Raw genomic sequence first — 25,724 nt, 5'->3', positions numbered from 1 at the left:
GGCATGGGCAGGGGGAAGAGCAGAAGGAGAAGCAGACTTCTGGCTGAGCAAGGAGCTCAATGCAGGACTCCATCCCAGGACTCTGGAATCATGATCTGAGTGGAAGGAAGATGCTTAACCAACTGAGCCACCTGGGAACCTCCACCTGTTTTTTCAACCATAAACATTAAACATTCATTGAAACTAAATATATATATATAGTTTTTACATATATATATAGTATATATATATATATATATCATATATATATATAGGGTTTTTTTGTTTTTTTTTTTTTGGGTTTTTTTTTTTTTTTTTTTTTTTGAGAAAAAGAGCTTAAGCAGAGGGAGGAGGGGAGCGGAGGGAGAGAAAGAGAGAATCTTAAGCAGGCTCCACATTCAGCACAGAGATCATGACCTAAGATCATGACCTAAGTTGAAATCAAGAGTCCGACACTTAACCAACTGAGCCACCTGGGTGCCCCGAAAGTATATTTTAAAGATAAAGCCACTATTGCTGTGGTTGCTTCAGAGACAATAGGACCACAGTTTTCAACCTTTGGTATCACTGTTTCTCATCTGATATGCATCTTCACTCAAACTTTAAAATCTTGACCTCTTTTCAGAACAGAACTACCTGTATGTCCTTACTTATATGAAGAACAGCATGCTAGTGAATAATACAGTGTAAATGATTCCTCTTAGTGAATCTGACCTACATGTAGCTCTTATTTCCCAGGCAACCCAAACTGAGTGTCACAGAAAGGGTCATATGCCAGTTTTCTCTGGCTCCATTCCCATTCACTCCAGTGTGATCGCCACCTTCCCCATAAAGGATTGTGCTGAAGTTGCTTCTAGTTTTAACCCTCCTAGACTTACTTTCCACCCAACACCAAAGTGCTCTTTCTCGAACATGAGTCATAATAAGTTTGTCCTACATTCGAAACCCTGCAGTGGCTTCTCATCGGTCCGACATGCTGGTTGATGTCCCTGAGGGCCTATGTCTCATGCAACCTCACAGATTAGTCTTCCTGAACAGCTGGGTGCTGTCGTCTGCTACTGGGGGAGGAGATACCCAAGGCCTCTGCCAATGCCAAGAACAAGACCAGTGTTGATAGTACCAGCTAAATGGTGCCCTCTGCCACTGGTGTAAAGGAATTGCTACAGCAGGTACCGATGATTATGTCAAGATTCCCTATGAGGAATTCGGACTATCTCATATAGTTGCAAAATTTGCCAGCATTGGGGCGCCTGGGCAGCTCAGTGGGTTAAGCCTCTGCCTGCCTCTCTGACTACTTGTGATCCCTGTCAGTCAAATAAATAAATAAAATCTTAAAAAAAAAAAATTGCCAGCACTGCCCTTCGGAACTGAAGAAGATTCTGCTACCTTTTGTTTTATGTTCATTAGCAACCAGAATTTTTAAAATCTCTTCATTTCAGACTCCTTGCCCCAGATGGAAGCATTCATGAAACCAATTCTGAGGACATTCTTCCATTTAAGGCTCAATTTCTAGAAGATTGCTCCGTAATTAGCCAAAAATAAGTACAACCCCAATTTCTGCTAAGTTATTACACTGAGATGCATTCGGAAGAAGAGAGGAAAGAGTCCTAAACCCTTCCCAGAAATAATTATAATTCTATTACCTAAGCAGCTTATCTTTGGGACCTGTCAGCATTTGGAACCCGCACTCAAAAATGTTAACTCCCTTTATCCAAGAGTGAAACTGCAATTTACGTATACACTCACCTTAACCACCAGACTTGACCTACTCCTGCAGGAACTTGACAAACAATTAGTGAGTGACCTGTACAATAAACCTGGGGTTCCTGACTCTTCAGAGAAGAAAACACCATAGACAGTAGACCATTGACCCACTGACCTCTCCTGAACCCTGACTTTCACTTTCTGTGGAAAAAAAATGCACACTCCCAAATGCTAATGTCATTTGTCCATTCTTCTAGATAGAACCAGTCCAACTATCTCTACTCCTTCTATCACTGAACAAATTTTAAGACTCCCCAGACTCCATCAACTTCCCCTTTATTTTATTTCCTGACTTACAGGAAAACTGAAAATGCCTGCCCTAATAGATTCAGACTAGAGTTAAAGTATTCTTCCACAGTAAGAACTACTATATGTGTATTTCTCTGCTGACAGTAACATTCTGTTCTTTTATCCACAACTGTTAATAAGGCCAATGGATTCTTTTCAGTATCTTACTGTATTTCTTTCAGAACTACATGCTAAGTCAACATAATACATCTACACAGGCAATAATATAGCAGAGAGCCCAGAAATCAGATAGACCTTCTGGATACAGGTCTACCATGTGTAGTTACCCCAATGTTTGTAACATGTCTCTGATACTGTTTTCTCATCTTTAAAATAGAGCTCATACTAACAGTCACCTCATTGACTTAGAGTCAAGAACAAAGTGGAGATCCTTGGCCCATTTACCAAGTGGTAATGTTTACATGATGATGGTAATGATGATGGAGGTGATGATGAGGATGATGATGATAGAAAAGGGACACAAATCACAAAGACACAAGATGTAGGATAATGAAATGTTTATTGAGGTCAAATAAACATACCTCCATAATTACTATCATAAATATAAATATTAGCTTTATACTTAAGTAACATACCATATAATGCTTCTATAAATAAGTCTATATTATTAAAATGACAATAATAAATAAATTCATAAATACAAAATATTGATCCTGGATATGAAGTTATTTAGGGTTTTTTGTTCCTAAAGGAAGAGGAAGTAATCTTTTTGATGGGAATAGACAATTGCTTTAAAAAAATAAATTTCTGTGTATAAAACACCGACTACAATAAAATGTTATCAGCAATTCTCATTAAGCTTGGAGGGTTGGCCTTCTGGTCTTCCAGACACAGATGACATTTTTCTCTTTTTTAAGCTAAGCAGGGGTTAATTTAGAATCCACGCATGATTGTAAATGTTGGCTTCCCATTTTCCTTTTGGTAAAAGAAAACCTGTAGGGGATCTTGTTGTTATTTCTAACAGGCAAGAAGGGTTAGTCATCCATTTTCCAGCTTTGCTCTGGTCAAATACAGGCATCTCTCAGGGCTATAAACAGCAAATTCAGTTCTCCAATTGCTTTGATCTCTCCATCCTCTCCAAGCTGTGAAAATAAGAACAAATGAGTATTTGAGCATTTATACCATGCTTTTTAAAGAGGATCAAGTCAGAAAAAGATGGTTAGGTTGTTGGAGACAGAAACCGAGTTTTTTGCCTTTTGTAAGATTACTAATAATACCCTTTTACCAAGAAAATAATATGATTTGCCATAGACCTTAGAATTATGGTTAACTGAACTGAAAAGAACACCAACAAGCACCACTCTCAACTGATCTACACGTATCAAGCTGTTTCAAGTCACTTGCTCACCAGAGCTAGGGGACTGAAGCTGTGCAGGCATCTGCAGAAACAAGTGCTGCCCCCTCGTCCCCGCTGGTGCCCTGCCTCACCCCTTCACGATGATCTATGACCAACTAATTATAACAGCTCAGCTCACACAGCATTGAATCAAAACTGCACATTTACCAGTACACGTGTTTTTTTTTTTTTTCTGTTCCCACCTCCCTAACAAACGGAAAAAATACAGATTTTCACTTTTGTGGGGAATATACCAAGTAAGTCCCATCCAGTTGCTCAAATTAGTAGAAAGCCGAATACACATTCTAAACACCTCTTCTCTCCTCCTCCTTCCAAGTCCTATGCTAAAGAGGCTTTCCAACTACATAAGACGGGAAGGCAAATTCAAGTCCAAAGCATCCTCCTTTGAAATTCTCTAATCTATTAAATTTGCTCTAGATTCTTTCAAGGAAAACTGTAAGCCATCATCGTTCTCAATGCTTTGTTCTCCTTTCTCTTCCTATTGTCTTCCATCTTTCCCCCTTGCACATAATGCCAAACGAGACATTTTATATCTCAAAGATGCCAAAGAGCATAAAGAATGTCTCAGTTCTCTTGCCCTACTGTCTATCATGCATTCTACCACAGCCTGCTCTCTGCTATTACCTCCAGTGGCCGGGAATTAACACCTCCAAGCCCACCCTCCCATTTCAGTTTGTGCTGACAAGTTTCCCCTCAGGTTGAGCTTCCCCAGAGTAACATTCCTCTCTCACCTATGCATTCTGGAGCTACTGGTTTTTGCTTTGTTTTTGTTGTTGTTGTTGTTCTTTGTTTTTTTTGTTTTGTTTTGTTTTAAAGCATAACTACTCTTCCACATGACACCCTATTGCAAATGTGAAAATCGATTCTCTCAAAATGTGTTAATATCTTTAAAATCTATTTCCCCATGTGGATCCCCCTCAGATGTTTCTCTCTCACGCTGCATTTTTCTAAGACCAACAAAGTTAACTGACATCAGGAATTCTTCACACTGGAAGTGCAAAGCACTTCTTGGCAATGGCATTCTAATATTCAGCCCTCCACACCTGAGTAAGAGATCCATGACAAGAGAATTTATCTTCACAGTGGAAGACTACACAGCTTTCAATGATCAAAGAAACGGTCATTCATTAAATCATGATTGGGAAGAAATAGTTTTTTTGTAAAGAAATATCAAGGTGGAAAAAAAGGGAAGATTGAGGTTACACCTGTTACTAAAAATTCCGTCAGCTAGACCCTTGATGCTGCTGAGGTTTAACTGTACTCACTTGCAAGAGCATCACTTTCGCTGCTAGCAATCATTCCTCTGGTTTTTGGATGAGTCACAATTGCTAGTCTGAGCCTTCTACTAGTGTTCCTTTCCCCAAATAGACCACGTGACAGTATCATTCTCTGTACAAATGCACACTAACCTACACCAGATAGATGCTCACTGGGGATATGTTGAGGGAAGGAGGAGACTAGAAAGGAAAGGAATGAAAGAGGATTTTCAGTTCAGACTTGCGTTCATTCTAATAAATCCATGCTATTAAAACTGCATAAAAGAAATTGGGGTGGCTCACTCTTGCTTATAAATTAAAACCAATTGCTATTAGGTATTATATTATAATAATTAAACAGAAGTATCAGTCATTCCAGAAATTCATCTTATAGGTAAGTCCAACTCTTCTGTTATGGTTGTTCTGGATTTATTTCTCCAAGTTTTAGACCATCAAGTCAATGGCTTCCAATATTACTTCAAATAAATTTGTCCCCAGGTACTTCTCTATTTTTGAACAATTACTTATTTAAATTACATGAATCAGTAAAAATCTCAAATTTCCTGAAGAATTAATAATAGTAAAACTAACACAAATTGCTGCTGGAAACAATGCTGGACAGGATTCAAGAGACCTGCATTCCAGCGCTGGCTCTGCTACTGGTCATGCCCAGAGCATGCGATGATGAGATTAGAGGACCTAACTTCCTGGTCATTCTATAATTCACAAAATTCGGAGATTTATTTATAAATATACAGATATATATACATATGTACCTAAATAATCAAACTGATGCAGGTGAATCAAGTAGAAAATTATACATAGGGGGAAAAAAAAGAAAGAAAGAAAGAAAGAAAGAAAGAAAGAAAGGGAAGAAAAGAAAAACAACATTTGTCTCTCCTATTAATAGGCTAGCATTAGTAGTTTTAGTAGTACCTTTTTCACTGTGTCCTTCAGATTTTGCACATTTCTCTGAATATGCTGGTCATCACTGTTGATATGCTACAAAATGAAAACAGAGTACTTACTTTAACACTGTTGTACTGAAGTTTTGTGAACTTCAGCGTCCCTAACTGAGGTGTGTTACGATGCACCTGGAGTTAAAAGTTCTTAGCAATTTTACCCACAATGACCTAGATTTCACCAGTGACCTAGATTTTGAATTCAGAACTCTTGAATTCCCTTGGACGCCAAAATCCAGTCATTTCCCTTACATGGGACCTCTCTTCAACTTTGGGAAATCCTACTGAGGTTTAAGTTTGTAGAAAGAGTGGAGTGGTTTTTGTAAATGCTGTGAAGAATAAAACCCTAACTCTACAAAAAAAAAAAAAAAATTCATTCTCAGAACAAGAAATGGACATAGAATGTCTTGTGTGAACAGGAGGCCCTCCTCCATAAATACTAGGTCCCTTCACTCTGCTCACTCCACTCCAGTCTTTTTTCATAATTTTAAATGTTTAGAGCCATCAAGGTCACATTCCTCTGCCATTGTCACTTCTCACGCCATCCAAAAGGCAACTATCTTTGCCTACCCAGTGCCGAACATTAAATCTTCCTATTACTGTCTCTCTTTCTTGTCTCTTCTATCTATACTCGGGGCATCCATTTCCGCATCTAGGCATTTTTCTCTACAGTTCCTAACACCCTTCTCATCTCACATAACCTGAGGTGCTTTTTCCCAGGGACAAGGAGCCTTCTGTGCTCTTGTCTATTAGACCCCCTTCACCACCATATATTCAAAATGTGACTGAATTAAAGCAAAAACAAATATCTGTGATTCAAAATCACTTGTGATGGTGTTGCCGAGGCACCTCTTGCTGCAAGCCTTGGAAGGTGCAGGGAATGCTGGTGGAGAAGGGCTCTAAAGAGGAGAAGGGAAGAAGGCAAGCAAGCAGGAGAGTCTGGAGTTAGGCTAAGAAAAGAACTCACACATTGGCTTAGCCTGTTGCTGAGCTTGGTCAGGAAGGACTCCACCTCCTGCATATAGGGCTGGAATCTATGGGATTGGGGGAGCAGGACTTCTTCAAGGGTAAAGTTCAATACCTCCTTCATCAGATAGCAGTGGTCTTCTTTCTGTAGGCAAAAGTGAAACAGCAGGCGTCATATTAGAGGGCATCCAGAAGACCCAAACCATCATCACCAGTATCCAAATAACCAAGGATGACATACTGTCCTGTTTATCATGAGTATGGCTTACATTGACTCCGTGGAATAGTGTATCCCCAATGAGACGAACATCTGTGTTGTTATCTGCCAAACTAGCCTGGAAGAGAAGAAAAGACTAAGTGCCTGGACATCAAGGAGCTAGTAGAAAAGTCTGTGAGTAGAGATGCTCTCTATCCACTCTCCCCAGAGCAACCCCATGAAGACTTAAAAAAAAAAAAATTCAGATGTATGCATGAGTTTAAAATAATGCACAGAGGAATAAGAGGGAAAACAGTCAGGTGGGCTCATAAATGGCCTCTTTGGAGTAAAACTCAATGTACATATCAAGGCCAAAACAGAAGGTCTTCTGGTAAAGACCAATCTCCAAAGAGTCTCTAAAGAGACATAGAAAAATAATCTTCTGGTCTACCAGCAAGGCTAGATGATGGGTTCTTAAAGATCTCAGTAACACTTTGGAGAAAATTTGAGTAACTATTATCAGGTTCCAAGTAAAGAAGATGCGAAAGAGAGATAGACACTGAGATGAGTACCTCCCCAGCCAGCATGAAGGTGCGGTTGGTGATATAGGGCTGCTCGAAGTCGGAGTTGGCAAGCCTGCAGTGAGAGCCGATGGGCACAGCTTCTCCTCCCTGCACCCACAGGGCAATGAGGAGGCAGCTGGCAGCCAGAGCTCCCAGAAGGGAAGAGTTCACAGATTTCTGCAGGGCAGCCATTGCAGACAACTCTAACTGGAACAAATGTTGACTAGAAAAGGAAAACCTAGTATCAAGAGAACAAGAAGCAAAAACATAAAGGCAAACCATTAGGTATCAAGAAGTATAGCACCTCAAATGAACCCATCATCCCAAGTGTGTAGAAACACTTACTGTTCCGATGATTCTGCTTGTGAGGGGAAGGTAGAAGCTGCTGCTTTTTATAGCCCCCAGAATACACATTTTTTTGGTGAAAAATATGACATCAGCAAATATCTAATTTCCAGTACTGTCTTCTGAGAACTACCTAACCACCACAGGAGCCCACAAAACGCCACCTCCTATTTTTCCCACTTTGAAATGCGAGTGTTTCCCTAAAACGTCACTATTAGGGCCCTGAAGGTGTTTTTACAGATAAATCCCAGAAACTGTCTAAAACCCACTTATTTTTCAAAAAAAAAAAAAAAAACCAACAACAACAACAATTGCTTTGTCTTCGTAGATTCCAGATTCTGTATAATATTTTTTGATCTTCTGCAGTAGCTGAGTAAACAGTTTGGTCATGGACTCATTTTCCCACCAGCTTCATAGATTCTTATCTCATTAAAGGTGATCAGAAATAAAGGACCCGTGTTTGTATACCCTGCTTTAAAATACATAGTAGTGATATTTGGAGGTAACTCTATTTTTAAAAATAGTTTTATCTCTTTTTTTAAATACACTGAATCCTGAGGAAGACTCACATTTTTTAAAGAACAGTGTTAACTAATCTAAGCACTGGTTTCTTCTCATTCTGTGACTTTCTAATGTGATCTAAACAATTATGGTGGATGCAAATAGATCTTAACATTTTTTTATTGGGAGCACCTGGCTGGCTCAGTAAGTGGAGCATATGACTCTCTTGATGTTGGGGGGATGAGTTTGCACCCCACATTGGGTGTAGAGATTACTTACAATTTTTTTTATTGAATTATTGCCAGCATCAATCTAGATTTAGAAAATCAAATTAGATTTGGAAATACTAAAGTTAAACCACCTAATCACTATTTTTTTTTAACATATGAGTATTTTAAGAATACAGTGGCTATAGTGGCTCATCTTAAAATCTTACCTGTGCTCATTCTAAACAGCACACAAATTAAGTCTCAAAATAATATTCCCAAAATTCTTATAACAATTTTTATTATGTACATGGATGTCTATGGAAGAGAATCTGGCAATAAGGTGGTTATATATTGACTTTGAATTATTAAAAATACATTGAATTCTAAACAACAGCTAAAAACTAGACTGGAAACTCTCCCCCAGGGGTGTCCACAATAAGGAGCATGTGCACCGACCTATTGCTAGGGGAGGGAATGTGCAAATTTATTTGATCAGATTTTTCTCCTCAAAACTAGTCAAGATCAGGAGTCTTGAACTGTAAGAAGGAAAGCAAATGATTATAGAATCTTGTGCATTGGTGAGATGGCAGATACCCAGGTGGGGAGCCACAGTGAAGGATTAGAACAACGTGATGACATTGAGCATTTGGGAAGGGGGCTTAGGAGACAAATGCAAAAGGGAAGATTCAGGAAAGTAAATAAAAGCAAGGCCCATTCCAAACACTTGCTTGAGGTTGTTAATGAGCCCAAGGTGAGGAAATGCTTTCTCATCCGATTTTCTATTATATGAGATATGGCCATTTTTAAAAAAGATTTTATTTATTCATTTGACACAGAATGAGAGAGAGATCACAAGCAGGCAGAGAGAGAGAGAGGAGGAAGCAAGCTCCCTGCTGAGCAGAGAGCCCAAAGCGGGGCTCGATCCCAGGACCCTGAGATCATGACCTGAGCTGAAGGCAGAGGCTTAACCCACTGAGCCACCCAGGGGCCTCCGATATGGCCATTTTTGTCTAAAACTCTGAATAATTATATTAGCATTAGGGTTAAGCTATCCTGTGGATTAAATACGCTTTTTGTTGGTTTGCCTGGGAACCTGACAAGCACACATAATTTTGTTCCCATGGAAAATAAGTTTGACATCATCAAATTATGTGTTTTCCAGGCAAGAGTCTTAGTCTTTTTTATCTTTCTATCTCCAACACTTAAAACAGTGCCAGACATATAAAAAGAAATCAACAAAAAGATGTCAAGTGAATAGATATATAGATCTGTCAATTTAAATAACATACTATGTATCTTTGGGAACATGCATGGAGGTGATTTGGGACTGCCTTCATGGTACTTTTAAAGTGAGGGTTTGGTCCTCCTTGCCAGCATCATTATCATTCCTGAATAGGGAATAAATAGCTGCGAAACAAAAATAGAATGCCAGAACTTTGCAAACCAGTCTTTAACAGCAGCAGTCTGATTCCTTATAAACTCCTGATGGACCAACATCAGACAGTGTTAGTGGAGACAAGATCTTAGGCTTCCATGAGCTTTTACCAAACCCACTCAAGTGAAAATCTGCACTGGGATTTCTGAAGAGTGATACAAGAAGTCTCAAAAACATTTGTTATTAGGAGAGTTGCAGAGAGCTGTGAGAGAGAGCACAAGTAGAGGGGAGAGGGAGAAAAGCAGGCTCCCCATTGAGCTGGGAGTCAACTGTGGGGCCAACTGGGGCTTGATGTGAGGCTCAGCGCAGGGCTGGATCCCAGGACTCTGGGACCATGACCTGAGCCGAAGGCAGATGTTTAACTGACTGAACAACCCAGGTGCCCAGCATTCATTTGAAGTACACATCTCTCCAGGAGAAATTCAACGTCAGGCAACTCAGGTAAAAAGCTTTACATTCATCATACTCTTCAGTACAAGACACATGATCATGGTTCTCTGCCAATTCCTTCTCGCTGTCTCCCTCGTCCCCTGTGTGTGTGAGAGACCTCACTTTCCTTACCCTCCTTCCTTCTCCACCACACACCGCCCCCTCTATACCTGCCATTGGCCACTGCTCTAATGTATTTATATACATTTCTGAATCCTTGTAAAACATAAAGTGTCATTTGATTTTATAGGAATGGTTCTCTTTCTTAATCTTTCTTTCAGGACTGTGCTCTTGCAATCTGTCCATGTTACCATAAGTAGATCCTTTCTCTAACATGCCATTCCTTAGTGTTTCCATATTTTACCTTTTTGCTCTGCCTTCTATGGGCACCTAATCCATCTCGAATAGCACGCTACAGACCCTGCAGCCATAAGCAACCTCATCCAAGTCATGTCATGGCATATTTTTGAGGATATTTTTGGAATAATTACCCAATCAGTAGGTACACTGGGTCTTAAAGTTGACTGATTTTTTCCTAGATACTGTCAAACCGCTCTCCAAAAGACGGCAGTGATTACTCTCTCAAATCATTGAATACAGGTTTGTTTCCTTACATCCACACCCACTATCTAGCTCAGATTTTTGCCGGCTTTTGGAGGTTTAAAATACTATCTTATTATTGTCGCGATTTGATTTTTTTTTTTAATACACTTGGAGCCACTTGAGTTTCCCCTTCTATGAAATGATTGTTTTTATCAATTGCCCATTGTTCCAGCGGGCTTTGGTCTTTTATTGTTGTTGATTTATAAGAGTTTTCTGTATATTTTATGTAATTCTTCTCTTTTTGCTTGTAGGCATAACAAACTCTCCTCCCAATTTGTATTCTACTAACTTTGCTTGGGTTTTTTTTTTTTTTAACAGAAACTTAATTTGGATGACATCTAAGACATTATTTTGTTTCATGGTTTGTATTTTTCAAGGCTTTATTTAGAAAGTCTCTTTCTGCCTCCAGGTCACAGAGGTATTCTTCTAACTTTTCCTCTATTTATGGTTTTACCTTTTACAATTGGTCTTTAATGACTTTTTGTATATCATGGAAATTAGGGAATCAGTTTATTTTCCTCCACATAGTGAGCCAGTTTTCCTAACACAGTTCACCAGTGAGCCCTTTATTGTATGTGAATTTCCATATACAAATAGCTATCTCTGAACTCTCTGTTTTGTTCCATTGGTTTATTTTATTTTTATTTTTGTTCTTGAGCCAGTTTCATAATGTTTTTTTAATGAGGAATGTCTTTATATCTGGACAGGGAAGTCTGCCCTCTTTGCTCTTTTATAAGGCTGACTTAGCTATTTATGGACTTTTCATATATTTTTTACAGAAATTTTATAATAAATTTCTCAAGTTCCTGTAAAAAAAAAATGCAGAAGAGACTCTGGGCTATCACTTAACTTGAGGAGGATTAATATCTTTATAATAGTAACTCATTCCATCTAAGAGCATTTATTATCTGCTACTTAAGATCTTTTATATCCTTTAATAGTGTTTCAAAATTTTCTTCATTGAGTCTTACGTATTATTTTTTTTAAAAGATTTTATTCATTTATTTGAGAGAGCGAGAAAGATTGAGTGGCCAGGGAGAGGCAGATGGAGAGGGCGAAGCAGGTTCCCTGCTGAGCAGGAACTGGATCTGGGACTTGATCCCAGGACCCTGGGATCATGACCTGAGCTGAAGGCAGACGCTTGACCATCTGAGCCACCCTGGTGCCCTTTGTGCATTATTTTTAGTTCCTAATCACTTTATAGGAAAAGTAAGATTTTAAACTGTTATTAATCTCTTTCATCTTGGTGTGAAAGAGTACCAAGTTGGGGTTATTGGGACAGTCATCCCCTGGGAAAATGAAGAGCACGTGTTTCTTTTTTCAGGTTCAGCAGAGCAGAGAGTTAGAGGTAGCCCCCAACAAAGCCCGAGATACTTTATTTTCTTCTTATGTTCAAAGTTGACCCTGACAACACCCAGGCTGACTTTCTTCCATGCCTACCACCCCCGCTAACACCCTGCCCACAAAGATACTTGTCAACCATAGCCAACTTTCTCTCCTTCCTGAGGACGAAATCTTGTGAATCTGTACTGGATCTCATTTTCAAGGTGAAGACTATACCCACAGCAATATGTCGTACTATAAATGAGTTTATTTTCCTCTCTAGTAAAACCAAGAACTGAGATCAATTTGAATGATAGAAGAAAGCAATGTTTATTCAAATGTCTCCCTACACTAGTACATACAAACAGAATTTGGCATTGGGCCCCTGATGTCTGCCCTCTGCTGTCATATATTTTTTTAAATCGATGGGACTATCCCAGGCTCTCATTTCATTTGTTATTTTGACAAGTAAATAAGTTTTTAAAAAATCATAATTCACACTTGCTTATAACACCAGATATTCAGTCATCATTAATCAACCAATATCAGTATAGCTTTTATCCCAATTCTCTAACCTATTTTAGAATTATTACTGTTTCTCACAATCATTCGCATAGGTTAAATACTATTTTAAAGCATAACTTTCAAAAATTCCTTTTCAAAACTGTGTTTCTTGGTGCAGATTTACCAGATCCTCTTAGTCTCTGGAGGAAAATTGGGGGCCAAGTAAGCTCAGTATTTCCTATGGTTCCACTACCCTGTTGAACTTTTTAAAAAAAACATGTGATCAAACACAGTTCCAATCCTGAAGTTAACTGGTTTTAAAATATCATAAACATCATCCTAAGGAAATGCCTTTTTTCCTTTTCTCTTTGTCACTGTCCTAATTCAAAAGTTGTGTGCGAGCTATGCATCAGGTGAAGTATCAGTAATTTAAGTTGGTTGGAAAAATATGTCCTTCTGAACAATGGCAAGTTCAAAGTGAAGCATGTTTTAAAAGAGGTAGAATTTTGTTACCACTTCCAAACTCATACAACTAAATCAACTAGGCTAATACTATCTCATTCTTTTTAATAAATACCTATTTTTTTTACTGTTTGAATATTTTACCACATAGCTGTTCTTGGACTCATGTTTAACACTTCAAAGAAATACAGTAATAGGTAACATAGTAATTGTGTTGTAGCAGCCTTAGGGTTAATCTGAAGTGGGCTCACTTTTTAGAGAAAAGCTAGAATGTCCCTAAATACTGATTAGAGAACTGAAATTTAAACTGCACTCATATTAGTTAATGAACCTGATTTTTAAAAAAATTAGAAGATCTATAAGACCTTGGATGAATAGAGAGGGAATTAAATATAAGAGCTGGATGGAAATGGTGCTTGGAATACTTAACAGGCTGACAAAGGGAGGAGTTACAATAAATAATTAAGTCATAGACAAGTGGGATCATCTATTAGAATATACAGCTTAAAGGCAGGAGTGTAAGAGGAAATGTCTGTGTGAGGTTTGCCAGGAAATAAAACAGAATCAAAGAGATATTCACAGGGTGCCCATTGGGTGCTGGATGAGAGAAAAGAGGGCAATAAGCTTTATTCATTCATTTACTCATTCATTCATTCCCTGTAAGATTAACTCCATAAGAGCACAGACTCCATCTGGCATAATCCTTAGACCATCATAAGCCCTTGATAAATTCTAGTCAATTGATTGAATGAACTATAAGCAACAGTGACCTGATTATTTTTGCCATCATTATATTTTGACCTTTCAATTTATTAAGCTCCTAGCACAGTGCCTAGCATCCAGTAGGCATTTAATAATTGTTCTTTTAGTTGAGGGGACAAATGAATATTTATTGAGACAATAACTCTCACCACTTTTATCTCTTCTCATATTTGCAGCCACCCCCGAGCCACCCTAATGTAGAAAAGACAAGTGGTTGTACCCCCTCTTTACAGCCGGGAAGAGTAAGATTTCTTTGTGACGTACCCAAAGCCACAGAGTCATCATGAAAAAAGCCAGAATTTGAGGTCAGTTGTTCTGATACAATGACCACTGATTTTACTCTTTATCTACCTCTTTCTTTTTCCATCCTCTGAAGTCTGGTTTCTTCAAGTTGATTGCTGATGATGACTTTGGGCCATACATGTAATAAGACTGATGTTTAATTTGAATTAAAGAACTGAAGTCCCATGAGGTCAACATAGTGTAGCAGGGAGGCAGCCATGAAGAGTATGGTCTCTCCAGGCAGATTGCTTAGGTCTGAATCTAGCTCTGCTACTTAGTAACTAGATAACCTTAGCTAAGTTAGCCAAATGTTTTGTAAAAGAGAATAATAATTGTACTTACTACATACAGCTTTAAAAATCTGAAGTGCTTAGGCTAGTGCCTGAAACCCAGTAATATTCAGAAAACATTTGTTATTAACAAGAACAAGCCTCTTCATGGACAAAATATGGAACACGGAAGAGAAAGGAATGGCGATAGTTATAAAGTAGCCAAGAGTTAGGAAACAGAGATCCTGTAACTTGTTTACCTTGCAGAAACCAAATCTGTTGAATGAATTAATATATATTGCTCTTGATTTTAGATTTTAGCATAAGTATCTCTTCTCCTTCATCCAGTATGGTCAAACTGTCCTAAATCTTTCCTTTTTTTTTTTCTTTGAAACATCTCTTATTTTCATAAATATCTTTTCATGAATATCTACTGCCACTTAATGTATGACCACCATAAGTGTGAATTGCTCTTAAAAACAACTCCAGAAAAAAAATATTCATAATATATCTAACAAAAGATTCAAATCCAAAATATATGAAGAGTTCTTGCAAATAAATAAGAATGACCCTAGAGGAACAAACAAACAAATGCTTGAACAGATGCTTTTCAAAAGAGAACATGAAAGGGGTTAGACCTCAGTAGGCATAAGGAAAGGCAAAACTAAAGCCACACACCCACCAAAATGACTAACATGAGAAAGATAGACAATACCAATTGTTGGTAAGCACTAGAGCAAATGAAACTCACGTAAACCACTTTAGAAGTATACATTGCTACAACCGGGTCATTTTTTTTTTTTTTATTGAAGCATAGTTGACACACAATGCTACATTAGCTGCAGATGTACAACATAGCAGTTCAACAAGTCTATATGTTATGCTATACTCACCACAACCGTAGCTACCAACTGTCACCATACAATGCTATTACAATACCATTGACTACATTCCCTTCGCTGTACCATTTCTTCTCATGATTTACTCACTGAATTCATAACTGGAAACCTGTACTTCCCACTCCCCTTCACCCATGTGGTCTATCACCTGACCTCCTCTCCCCTGACAACCATCAGTTTGTTCTTTGTATTTATAGGTCTGTTTCTGTTTTTGTTTGTTTGTTTTGTTCTCTAGATTCCAGATATAAGGGAAATTATGTGGTATTTGTCTTTCTCTGTCTGACTTATTTAACTTAGACTTTTACCATCTAGATCCAAGCATGTTGCTGTAGATGGCAAGATGTCATTATTTTTTATGCCTGAATAATATTCCATTGTGTATATGTATCACATCTTCTTTATCCATTCATCTATGGATGGACACTTGGGTTGCTTTCATATCTTGGCTATTGTAAGTAATGCTGCAATAAATACAGAAGTGTATCTATCTTTTTGAATTAAGATTTTTATTTTCTTTTTTAAAGATTTTATTTATTTATTTGACAGAGAGAGATCACAAGTAGGCAGAGAGGCAGGCAGAGAGAGAGAGAAGGAAGCAGGCTCCCTGCTGAGCAGAGAGCCTGATGTGGGGCTCGATCCCAGAACCCCAGGACAATGACTTGAGCTGAAGGCAGAGAGGCTTTAACCCACTGAACCATCAGGTGCCCCAATATTTTCATTTTCTTGGGGTAAATACCTAGTGGTGCAATTACTAGATTATATAGTATTTCTATTTTTAACTTTCTGAGGAAACGCCATACTGTTTACCACAGTGGCTGCACCAGTTTGCATCCCCACCATTAGTACACAAGGATTCGTTTTTCTCCATATCCTCATCATACTTGCTATTTTGCTCCTTTTTTATACTAGTCATTCTGACATAATATCTCATTACAGGTACAGCCACTTTAGAAAATTGTTTTTGAAATATCTACCAAAGTTGAACAGAGCAACCACCTCCAGGGGTGGTTAGACACTGAAATAAGAATTAAAGGGGATTTCTGGGATGATCATAACAATGCATTTCTTTATCTGACTGATTGTATGGGTCTGTTTATCTGGTGAAAATATATCAAGCTATGCATTTAAGATTTATTTATTTTCTATATATATATACATATATATTCTAGAGTTTAATAGAAGTTTTCTTAATGTCATTATTCCTCAAAATCAGTTAAACCTTTTCCACTGTGACCCTGTTCACCTTTTCCCTAATTTGGGCAAGAATTTCCAGGGCTTCCTCTGCTCACTTGTGTACCTCCCTGGGTATAGTCTGGAGTAAAATGGAAAAAAAAAAAAAAAAGGAATATGAAAATATTGCTACTCTACACAACTTCCTGTAAATTAAATGACTGTTCAAACCAAACATGAAGGTTTTTATAGGAAACCTCCTCCCCCTTACATTAGGAACAGAGATTGAGAAAGGATGGCCTGGAAGAAGAAGAGTGCCGCCTGGCCCCAAGGGGAAAGGAGCAGCAAACAGCATACCTCATTTCCGAAAGGATAAGCCTGCACTCACATGACCAAGGCAGCCAATTTGTGGCCCATCCTTTGAGCTATGTTGGGCCTCAAAGACTCACTCAAGGAAAGTCAGATCAGGAAGGATTAGGTCTCTGTGTCTCACAAGAGTTGTCCAGTTCTTCCTACTGCAACCAGGCATGTATGCCCCCAGAGTAACCCAATGGTCATTGCTACCCAAGTTCCCCACTGATCTGCTCTCTCCACATCAGTGGCAGGGCCACCCTAAGAGCACTCTAGATGAAAAACCACAATGGCAAACACACACAACTTCACTACCTCTACTCTCCTCCTCTTTTTCTGCCATCTCTGGTCATACTTGTGTTGACCTCCAAACTATCCAGGGTCTCCAATGTCTTCTCCATAGATGCACAACCTCATTGGAAGCATCCTACACTCTGGAAGTTCCATCCTGTCCCCAAACTTATAAAAATTGTCCCTAGCCTATATTGCTACTACTCAAGGTGGCACAAGGTAACTGAGACTATAATGACCAACTAACCACCCCTAAGGATGAATAACAAGACATTCTCAAGGCAGATAGGTATTTTTGCAAGATTCTTTGACAACTTATTTCAAGGAATGATGAATCAGAAATCTGGGGAAAATGGCAGAATCAAAGTGGAAAAATTTAGATAAATGTCTTTTTGTAACTTTCTGTGCCTCTTTCACATATGTTGGGCTAGGCCTTACTTACCCCTGACCTTCTGACTTTCTTCTAGCATTAAAATTTCTGTGACCTCTTTGGAAATATTTGTGGTTAATGGCATTCACTGTAATAGAGAAAAAGTAGACAGTGTTCTGATATTTTTACATAGAATCCCAAAATAGATGTGTTATTTGGCACCAGGTTGACTTTAGGGATCTACAGCATATTTACGACCAGGTAGCCATTAGTTAACTCCCCAGGGATGTCCAGAATACCTCTCCCAAGACCCATCTGAGGACATGTTCTCACATCATGTTTGCCAATGGGATTCCCCTGTATCACCCTCGTGGTTTAGTATTCTCGACAATGACTTACGGAACGAAATGGATTGGGGGAAAGAACTGGAAGCTAGCATCACTTTACCTCAAGAGCCACAAGTGCTTCCTTCTTTCATTTTTTTGCACCCACAGATAAAACCAAAACTCCACCTTGATCTTTTGAGATAATCCACTTTCCTAGATGTCTACCTGTGTCATGGTGTTGCTAGGTCATTTATTTCATGAATTGGCAAAACCTCACACAAATTGGCAAGAGATTCGTTTATCAAAATACATGAAAAGTTCTGGAATTTTTGTAGAAGTTCTATCCTGAAGTCCTAATCTATCCACAGAGGACCTTCTCATGAGTTTACCAAAAGCCATTTCTCCCCACAAGTCAGTCTCTCATAGGAGCTGAGTGACTACTGTGTGCCCAGCCCTCTACCAGTCCTTGTTATGCAGGAGAGAAGAAACACAGGGAACGTTCCTCATATTATAATTGAATTAGTGAGAAAAACACAAAGCAAAAGCAGCTAGGGAGCACTGCAGTAACAAAAAGTATTGACATGAAGTATCACAGAGATTCAGGTCAGAGTGAGAAACATGTGCATGTACATACAGATTTCTTCTTAAAAGTCCCTCTGTGTTTAGAAATCTTGCCATCTTCCTTTTTCTGTTTCTATTAAAGAGTAGAAAGAGATTTGCCCTTCAGGGTCCCAAATGGAGCTAAAGAGTTGTCAGTGCCTGCTCACAATTCTTCTCTGAGAGACGGTTTTAAAGGAATCAGGATGCACTATAATAACCCTAACCCTAACCCTTTGTAGTAACCGCCTTCTAGGCCAACAGAGAATCAGTCAAAAACACAGGCCCTGCCTTGGATGTCCAGACCTCGAACCACTTCTCTCCTAATAGAACTCTCAATAATGAATGCAATGGACTGTCTTGTAAAGGAACAAACTCCTATCGCCAGAATGTGGCATTGCTTATGTAGGACATAGGCTGCTGGGTAATTTACACAGCTCCTTTATGATCCTTACCAGCATTCCCCATCGGGGGCATATTGCAGATGAGCAAAGAGCTGCAGAGGCTTTATGAGCCCGTTACTTGGCAGGGCAGCTGTGTCGTTCAGGTGTTTATAACAAGGCTCCCTCTCAGTGAAGCCTCCCCCAGCCACCTCGGCAACTGCCAACACTAATATATACATTCACTATTTTCTTTTTTTATTTGTCACCAATTGTGATGTAACCAATTGCCCCTGAAATGTCGCAGCTGAAAACAACAAACATTTGTTATGTGATAAAATTTCTAAGTGTTTGGCTCTGGGTCACTCCTGATGTAGTTGAGATGGCCGCCATTGCATTCCTAGGAAGGCTTGGTAAGGCCCAGAGGATCGACTTCTAAGTAGGCTCATTCACATGGTTGCTGTTGGAAGCCTGGTGTTCTTACCACATGGGGTTCTCCAGACGACTGCTCACAGTAGGTTCTCTAACATCTCCCGCAGTGTCAGGTCTAAGAGAGAGCGGTGGGAGTCACAGAGCCTTTCATGACCTCGTCTCCAAAGTCACACACCATCACTTCTGACTGACTCTATTCATTTGAAATGAGCCACTAAGTCCAGTCTACATGCAAGGAAAAGGAAATTAGGCTCGACCTCCTGGAGGGAGGAGTATCAAAGGACATATGAACATATTTAAAATCACTCCATCTTCCATGCTCTTTTCCTCCATGGCATTCATTACCAGCTGACAACACATTTTATTTCCTGTTTTTTTTTTTTAAAGATTTTATTTATTTGACAGAGAGAGATCACAAGTAGGCAGAGAGGCAGGCAGAGAGAGAGAGAGGAGGAAGCAGGCTCCCTGCTGAGCAGAGAGCCCGATGTGGGACTCGATTCTGGGACCCCAAGATCATGACCTGAGCCGAAGGCAGCGGCTTAACCCACTGAGCCACCCAGGTGCCCCTATTTCCTGGATTATTGCCTGCCTTATACTACTAGAATATAACCTTTAAGGGAATTTTCTGTGTTTTATTTACTTTGAACTCTCAAAACAATGCCTGGAATACAGTAAGCACTCGGTAAATATTTGATGAAAACAGGTTGTAAAGGAATGAATAAATAAAGCCAAATTGAAGACACTGGCAGAGGACAGGCTGTGGAAGACCTTCTAGGCCACGTCACCATGTCAAGGAGTTTGGACTTTGCCCTAGAAACATGGGAAGCTATCAAAGGGTTGTAAGCAGGTCACGTCACATCCTGGACGGTGCAGAGTGATTCTTGAATCTCCTGTGGCGTTTGAACCCCATGCCTCTGAGGTCTTTTCTGACTCAGGGTGTGGCCCAAATTGCCATGACCCAGTCCTCTTCAACTTCACTGCTGGAGCTGGGCCCACACCCAGAGTTCCGCTGATTGTTGAAGTAGTCTCACCATTTGGAAATTTCTTGCTATAACTAATTGACTTTTTAGCTTTCTGGCTATTTTTGACTGACTTACAAAAAAAAGTCAAAGACTTTTACAACCTAGCCATATTGTTTTTCAAGATTACAAAAACAGTTCGAGTCAGTGAAATTCACAGATATTGAATCTGCAAATAACAATTACCTGCACATATATTCAGAAGAAGGAATGGTCATTCTTGAAAAAATTACTGCTGTGGAAGACTATCAGTTAAAGGAGAAAACAAATAATAGTGTCACATTCCACATGGCATTCAAGTAAAATGAAGACTCAGTAAGAGTCCGTTAGATGTTGTGAATATAAGGTAGTTACTGGCGTCTGTTAGAGCACTTTTGTGGGAGCAACTAAGGCAAGGATTTGGTTGCTATGAGTTGGGAAATAATTTGGGGTGGTGGAGGAATGGAGAGAAGGGAGACTGAACTGTTTTAGGAAACTTGGTTGTGCTCATCAGAGGGGAGAACAGTCATTCACTGTTGAAACGCATGTTCTGCGAGGGAAGGAATTTTCTTCTCTTGTGTTCATTGCTGCTTCCTCAGCATCTAGGAGAGCATCGAGGAGCACCTGACACGTACATGCTCAATACCAATCTGTTCCCAATAGGCCTGGTCTGATAGAGCTGGGAGGCACCTTCAGGACCATGTGCCCTACCCCCGATTTTCAAAGAAGAAAACTGAGGCCCAAAGACTGAACAACTTACCTATAGTCCCGAGGCTAGCTGGGAGCAGAATTATGGCTAAAAATCCCAAGACTCCTTCATCTTATATCAGTTTTATTTTTTTTTCAATACCAAAAATAGGAGCCAAAAATAGGAGAATGGAAATGAGAGGAAGCAAAAATACTTGGCCTTGGGTACCTGGATGGCTCAATTGGTTAAGCATCTGCCTTTGGCTAAGATCATGATCTTAGGGTCCTGGGATCAAGTCCCTCATCAGGCTCCTTGCTCAGCGGGGGGCCTGCTTCTCCCTCAGCCTGCTGCTCCCCCTGCTTGTGCTCTCTCTTGAAGAAAAAAAAAAGTATTTGGCTTCATTACTACAACAGGGATTTCAGCATATGGAGAGGTTGAAGAAAGCAAACTGCAAAACAGTGTGGATACCATTTTGTAAAACTCCATTTTTGTAATATAAGAACAATGTAGCCCCTTTTTAGAAATGGGGAGTACTAAACTGTTAAACTGGTTTTCTCTGCAGGGATTCCAAGGGATCTTCACTTTTAACCATACGTATTTCTGCAGTGTTTGGATTTTATCTAAGGGTATACATGCCTTTTGTTAAGGGAAAATAAAAGAAACGCTTTTAATGCCTATGAGAAAAGTCGCTGTCAGAACCGTACCACTAATTAGGAGGTTGATGGATCTTTGACCAGAATAGAAATCAAGTTTTGTGAGGATGCCTGTCACAGCTGCCAGAGTTCTCTCCAAACACTAGAGGGATCTAGAAGGAGAATGGGAAAAACTGGAATGACTATGCAAAGTGGGAGAAAGAGAAGGCAGTGAAGACATAGGGAGGCGTTCCCACTATGGCAAGGGGGCCAAGGCATGTTAAAAACAAACCACAGATAGTCTAGGAATTAATAACATGGGCACCTACTGAGAAAGAGAATGACTCAGAGGTTTGCAGTATCAAGTAGAGAGGGTTTCCTGCCCACTCCTACATCTTGCTTGCTCACCTTCACACACGCACGCACAGACAGCTGGGCCGCGCTCCCGCGGTCTGCACAGCTTGTAAATGACCACACACGCCGAGCTAACTTCATCGAGGCTGCTCCAGGAGCCCATGAAGTGATGCGTGCAGAAAGTAAAGCACAGCTGCAGACTCGTAATGAGCTATTATCGTGGTGGCTAAATAAAAAGGCAATCCTCGTAATGCCTACACCTTAGGGAAATGCGCATATTTATTTTATGTGTACGTACACTCTCTCTTAATTAAACACCGTTGGATAGCATCGCTGGGAAGTGGGAAGTGCTGGCTGCACATGTATCCTGACTGAAGATGTTGCTGGAAAGTCTCCGAAAAGGTGATTCTGCTTTTTAAGAACGTGGTGGACAAGACATGATTTAGGGGGCTTGTTCATCAAAATTCACAGAGGCACTCTCTTTTCTTTTTTGGGCTGTAAAGAAATAAGGACCTTTTGAAAAGTCAGTGGGCAGAAAGCTTAAAGCTCCAAGAGACAGGCATCAAGCCTAAGACTTTCCACTTAGATACCACTTGGTAGAAATCAGTCCCTGAGCTGGCTTCTTGGTGCTCTTCCAAGGAGGTTCCCTTTCAGGAATTGTTTCAAACATCCAAGTAGAACAGGAGACAAACTCCCCGATCAACTCCAACCCCACATACTTCTCATGCCCTCCACCCCTATCCGCATAAAGAGGAGGTGTAAAATAGCATCACTCATCACTAGCAGGCTGGTGCTAGTTTATATTGATGTGTAAAAAGGCGAGACTTATACACACAATATAATGGGCAGGAGCAACTTTCTTTCCTCTTTAAAACACTAGGAGAAGGACATCCTCTCTTCCTTAAAAGAAATATTATAAATCATTAAAATGTGCTATAAAGCATCAGTAATTAAAACAGTGTGATACTACTAGCCAAACAGACAAATGGACCACTGGAAAAGAAAAGAAAGTCAGAATTAGAACCAAATGCCTACAGGGATTTAGTATATGACAATGGTAGCATCTTGAGTAAAAATGGACTCTTTATTAAAATGTGCTGGGGCAACTGAGGAGTCACACTCAAAAAGACAAAGTTAGATTCATTACTAACATAACACTCATCAGAATATCACCAAATAAAAATTTAAACATGCATGGAAAACAGAAGAAACTATAAAATACCTTAAGAAAAACAGAGGAATCCCTTTGTAGCATCAGAGTAAGAAAGGCTAACTTGGTTCCAAATCCAGGAGTTATGGGAGAGAATAATGACACACTCAAGTCTATAACAAACAAAAGCCTTCGAAATGGCAAAATGATAGCAATAACAATGATGACAATAACAATACACCAAGGGCAATGTCAAAAGATAAGTGACAAACTGGGAAAGGTACTTGTCACTTATATCTCAAGCACATAATCTCCCCACTCCACTCCATATTTTTCACAGAAAGGAAACATAGTGCCCTTAAACATATGAAAAGATCTCAATTTCAGTCATTAAAAAAAAAAAAAAACTATAAATCAGAACTTCATTAGGAAACCATTTCTCACCTATCAGATTGGCAAAAACCCAGGAATGTGATAACACACTCTATTGGCAGTGTGGTGGAAAGAGGATTTTATATGACTCTGGTGGGAGAGTCCCATAATAGACGATTTGACAATAACCATCAAAAATGCATTTACCCTTTAACCTACCAGTCCCTCTTCTGGGAATTTATCCTGTAGATATAACTGCATGGATTTTTAAAAAAATTGTATTTATTTATTTATTTAAAAGATTTTATTTATTCATTTGACAAAGATCACAAGTAGGCAGAGAGAGAGAGGGAAGCAGGCTCCCTGCTGAGCAGAGAGCCCAATGCGGGGCTCGATCCCAGTACCCTAAGATCATGACCGGAGCCCAACGCAGAGGCTTTAACCCACTGAGCCACACAGGTGCCCCGGTACATGGATTTTTTTAAAGATGTCATTTATACAGGCTTAGTCATTGTAATGCTGTTTGTAATTATAAAATTCCAAAACTTTAATATTCATTATATTATCATAATGCCCTTAATGCCCATTAATGGGGACTAATTAGATAAAATAGAGCATAACCAAATAATGCCATACTATGTAAATGTAAAGAGTAAAAAGTGAAACTTGCAGTGAGTAGAAATAAGTCCTAGAGATTTAATTCACGATATAGTGAATAAAAATGAGAAAGCTGTATTATAATTATCAACTTGCTAAGAGACTAGATCTTAACTATTTCAACCACTAAAAAGAAATGACATTATATGGCAAGATAAAGATGCTATTTATTGCTACAATGGCAACCATATTATATTATAGAGATGTATCAAATCAACATATTCTACCTCTTCTTTTTTTTTTTTTTAAGATTTTATTTATTTATTTGACAGAGAGAGAGATCACAAGTAGGCAGAGAGGCAGGCAGAGAGGGAGAAGCAGGCTCCCTGCTGAGCAGAGAGCCCGATGTGGGGCTTGATCCCAGGACCCTGAGATCATGACCTGAGCCGAAGGCAGAGGCTTTAACCCACTGAGCCACCCAGGTGCCCCCATATTCTACCTCTTAAATTTACACAATGTTATGTCAAATATATTTCAGTGAAAAATAAAAACATATAATAAAAAAAAGAGTACAAAGTAGATCTTTTCCCCGTGTTAACATAGAAACATTACCAGATGTAATATTGTGATATAATAAGAAATATATTATACTACATCAAAAACTAATGACATACTGTATGGTGACTAATATAACATAATAAGAAATTAAAAAATTAAAAAAATATATATTTTTGGTCTTTTATCCTTGGCATAGACTTCATAACACCCTTGTGATTGATTTCCTGAGTGATAAGGGTAATAGGACCATCTTTTTTATATTTGGTTTTTGTCCTTGATTCTTGACACAAGAGCTTCTAAGCCCCTTAGAATCTCCAGACTGAAGTGCCTCTTTGAATGCTAAGGAGTAGACTCCTGGTGGGTCTGGTAGCTTCAGGATGGGTGCTGCTTACACATAAGCCAGATCAAGGGAGGATTAGATTATTGAAATGTTCAACCCCCTCCCCCAGACCTTCACGGGGGAGAAAGGGGCTAGAGATTGTGAAAACCACCAGCAGCCTAAAACTTAATCAGCTTACATAATAAAGCCTCCATAAAACTCTAAACAAAGGGTATGGAGAACTTCTGGGTTGATGAATGTGTCTGTGCACTGGGAGGGTTACCTATCCCAAACTCCATGGGGACAGAAGCTTCTGGACTCTGGACTCTTCCAGATCGTGCCCTACATCCCCCTTTATTGGAATGTTCATTTCTCTTCTTTACAATAAACCATAACAATAAGCAAAGTGTTACCCTGGGTTCTGGGAACCATTATAGCCAATTATGTCACCTGAGGAGGACAAAACAACTACGAAAGTCACTCACCCAAAAGAGGGACTGGAGGCTGTCTTGTGCAGACAGGAAAGCTGAACAAACCAGGACTCCACAGTTAAAGGATGCAGCTTATAGATTCAGTCCAGAGCTTACTGGTTGCATTTTCTGAAAATCAATGTACCAGGGGGCTAAAAACTAAGAGCTCCAAAATCAGTTGATTTGGATTGAGCCCCAAGTATGCCATTTATACAGGATGTGAACTTGGCCAAGTTCATTTCTGTAAACCTGCTTTCTTATCTACAAAATGCAGGTGATAACGGGAAAGATTAT

At 39.3% G+C, this 25,724-nt stretch overlaps 1 protein-coding gene across 1 annotated transcript; it reads right to left on the bottom strand.

Annotated features, from left to right (window-relative positions):
- Positions 1-2,732: 2,732 nt before the first annotated feature.
- Positions 2,733-25,522, bottom strand: IL22 (interleukin 22). Its single transcript, XM_059404702.1, has 6 exons — positions 25,446-25,522; positions 7,362-7,590; positions 6,863-6,928; positions 6,595-6,738; positions 5,602-5,667; positions 2,733-3,134 (listed from the first exon to the last, which is right to left on the bottom strand). The coding sequence occupies exons 2-6, from the start codon at positions 7,542-7,544 to the stop codon at positions 3,057-3,059; spliced, it is 537 nt and encodes a 178-aa protein (XP_059260685.1). The 5' UTR covers positions 7,545-7,590; positions 25,446-25,522; the 3' UTR covers positions 2,733-3,056.
- Positions 25,523-25,724: the final 202 nt, after the last annotated feature.

The sequence above is a fragment of the Mustela nigripes genome, chromosome 6, assembly GCF_022355385.1.
Source record: "Mustela nigripes isolate SB6536 chromosome 6, MUSNIG.SB6536, whole genome shotgun sequence".
Taxonomy (NCBI): Eukaryota; Metazoa; Chordata; class Mammalia; order Carnivora; family Mustelidae; genus Mustela; species Mustela nigripes.
This window is presented reverse-complemented; position numbering and strand designations above follow the sequence as displayed.

Excerpts from the sequence above, each read along its gene's own strand:
- IL22 (XM_059404702.1), bottom strand. The coding sequence starts at position 7,544 with ATGGCTGCCCTGCAGAAATCTGTGAACTCTTCCCTTCTGGGAGCTCTG. Across the intron at positions 6,929-7,361 it reads CCTTCATGCTGGCTGGGGAG|GCTAGTTTGGCAGATAACAA; the intron begins GTACTCATCTCA and ends CTTCTCTTCCAG. Across the intron at positions 6,739-6,862 it reads CACTATTCCACGGAGTCAAT|AAAGAAGACCACTGCTATCT; the intron begins GTAAGCCATACT and ends TTTTGCCTACAG.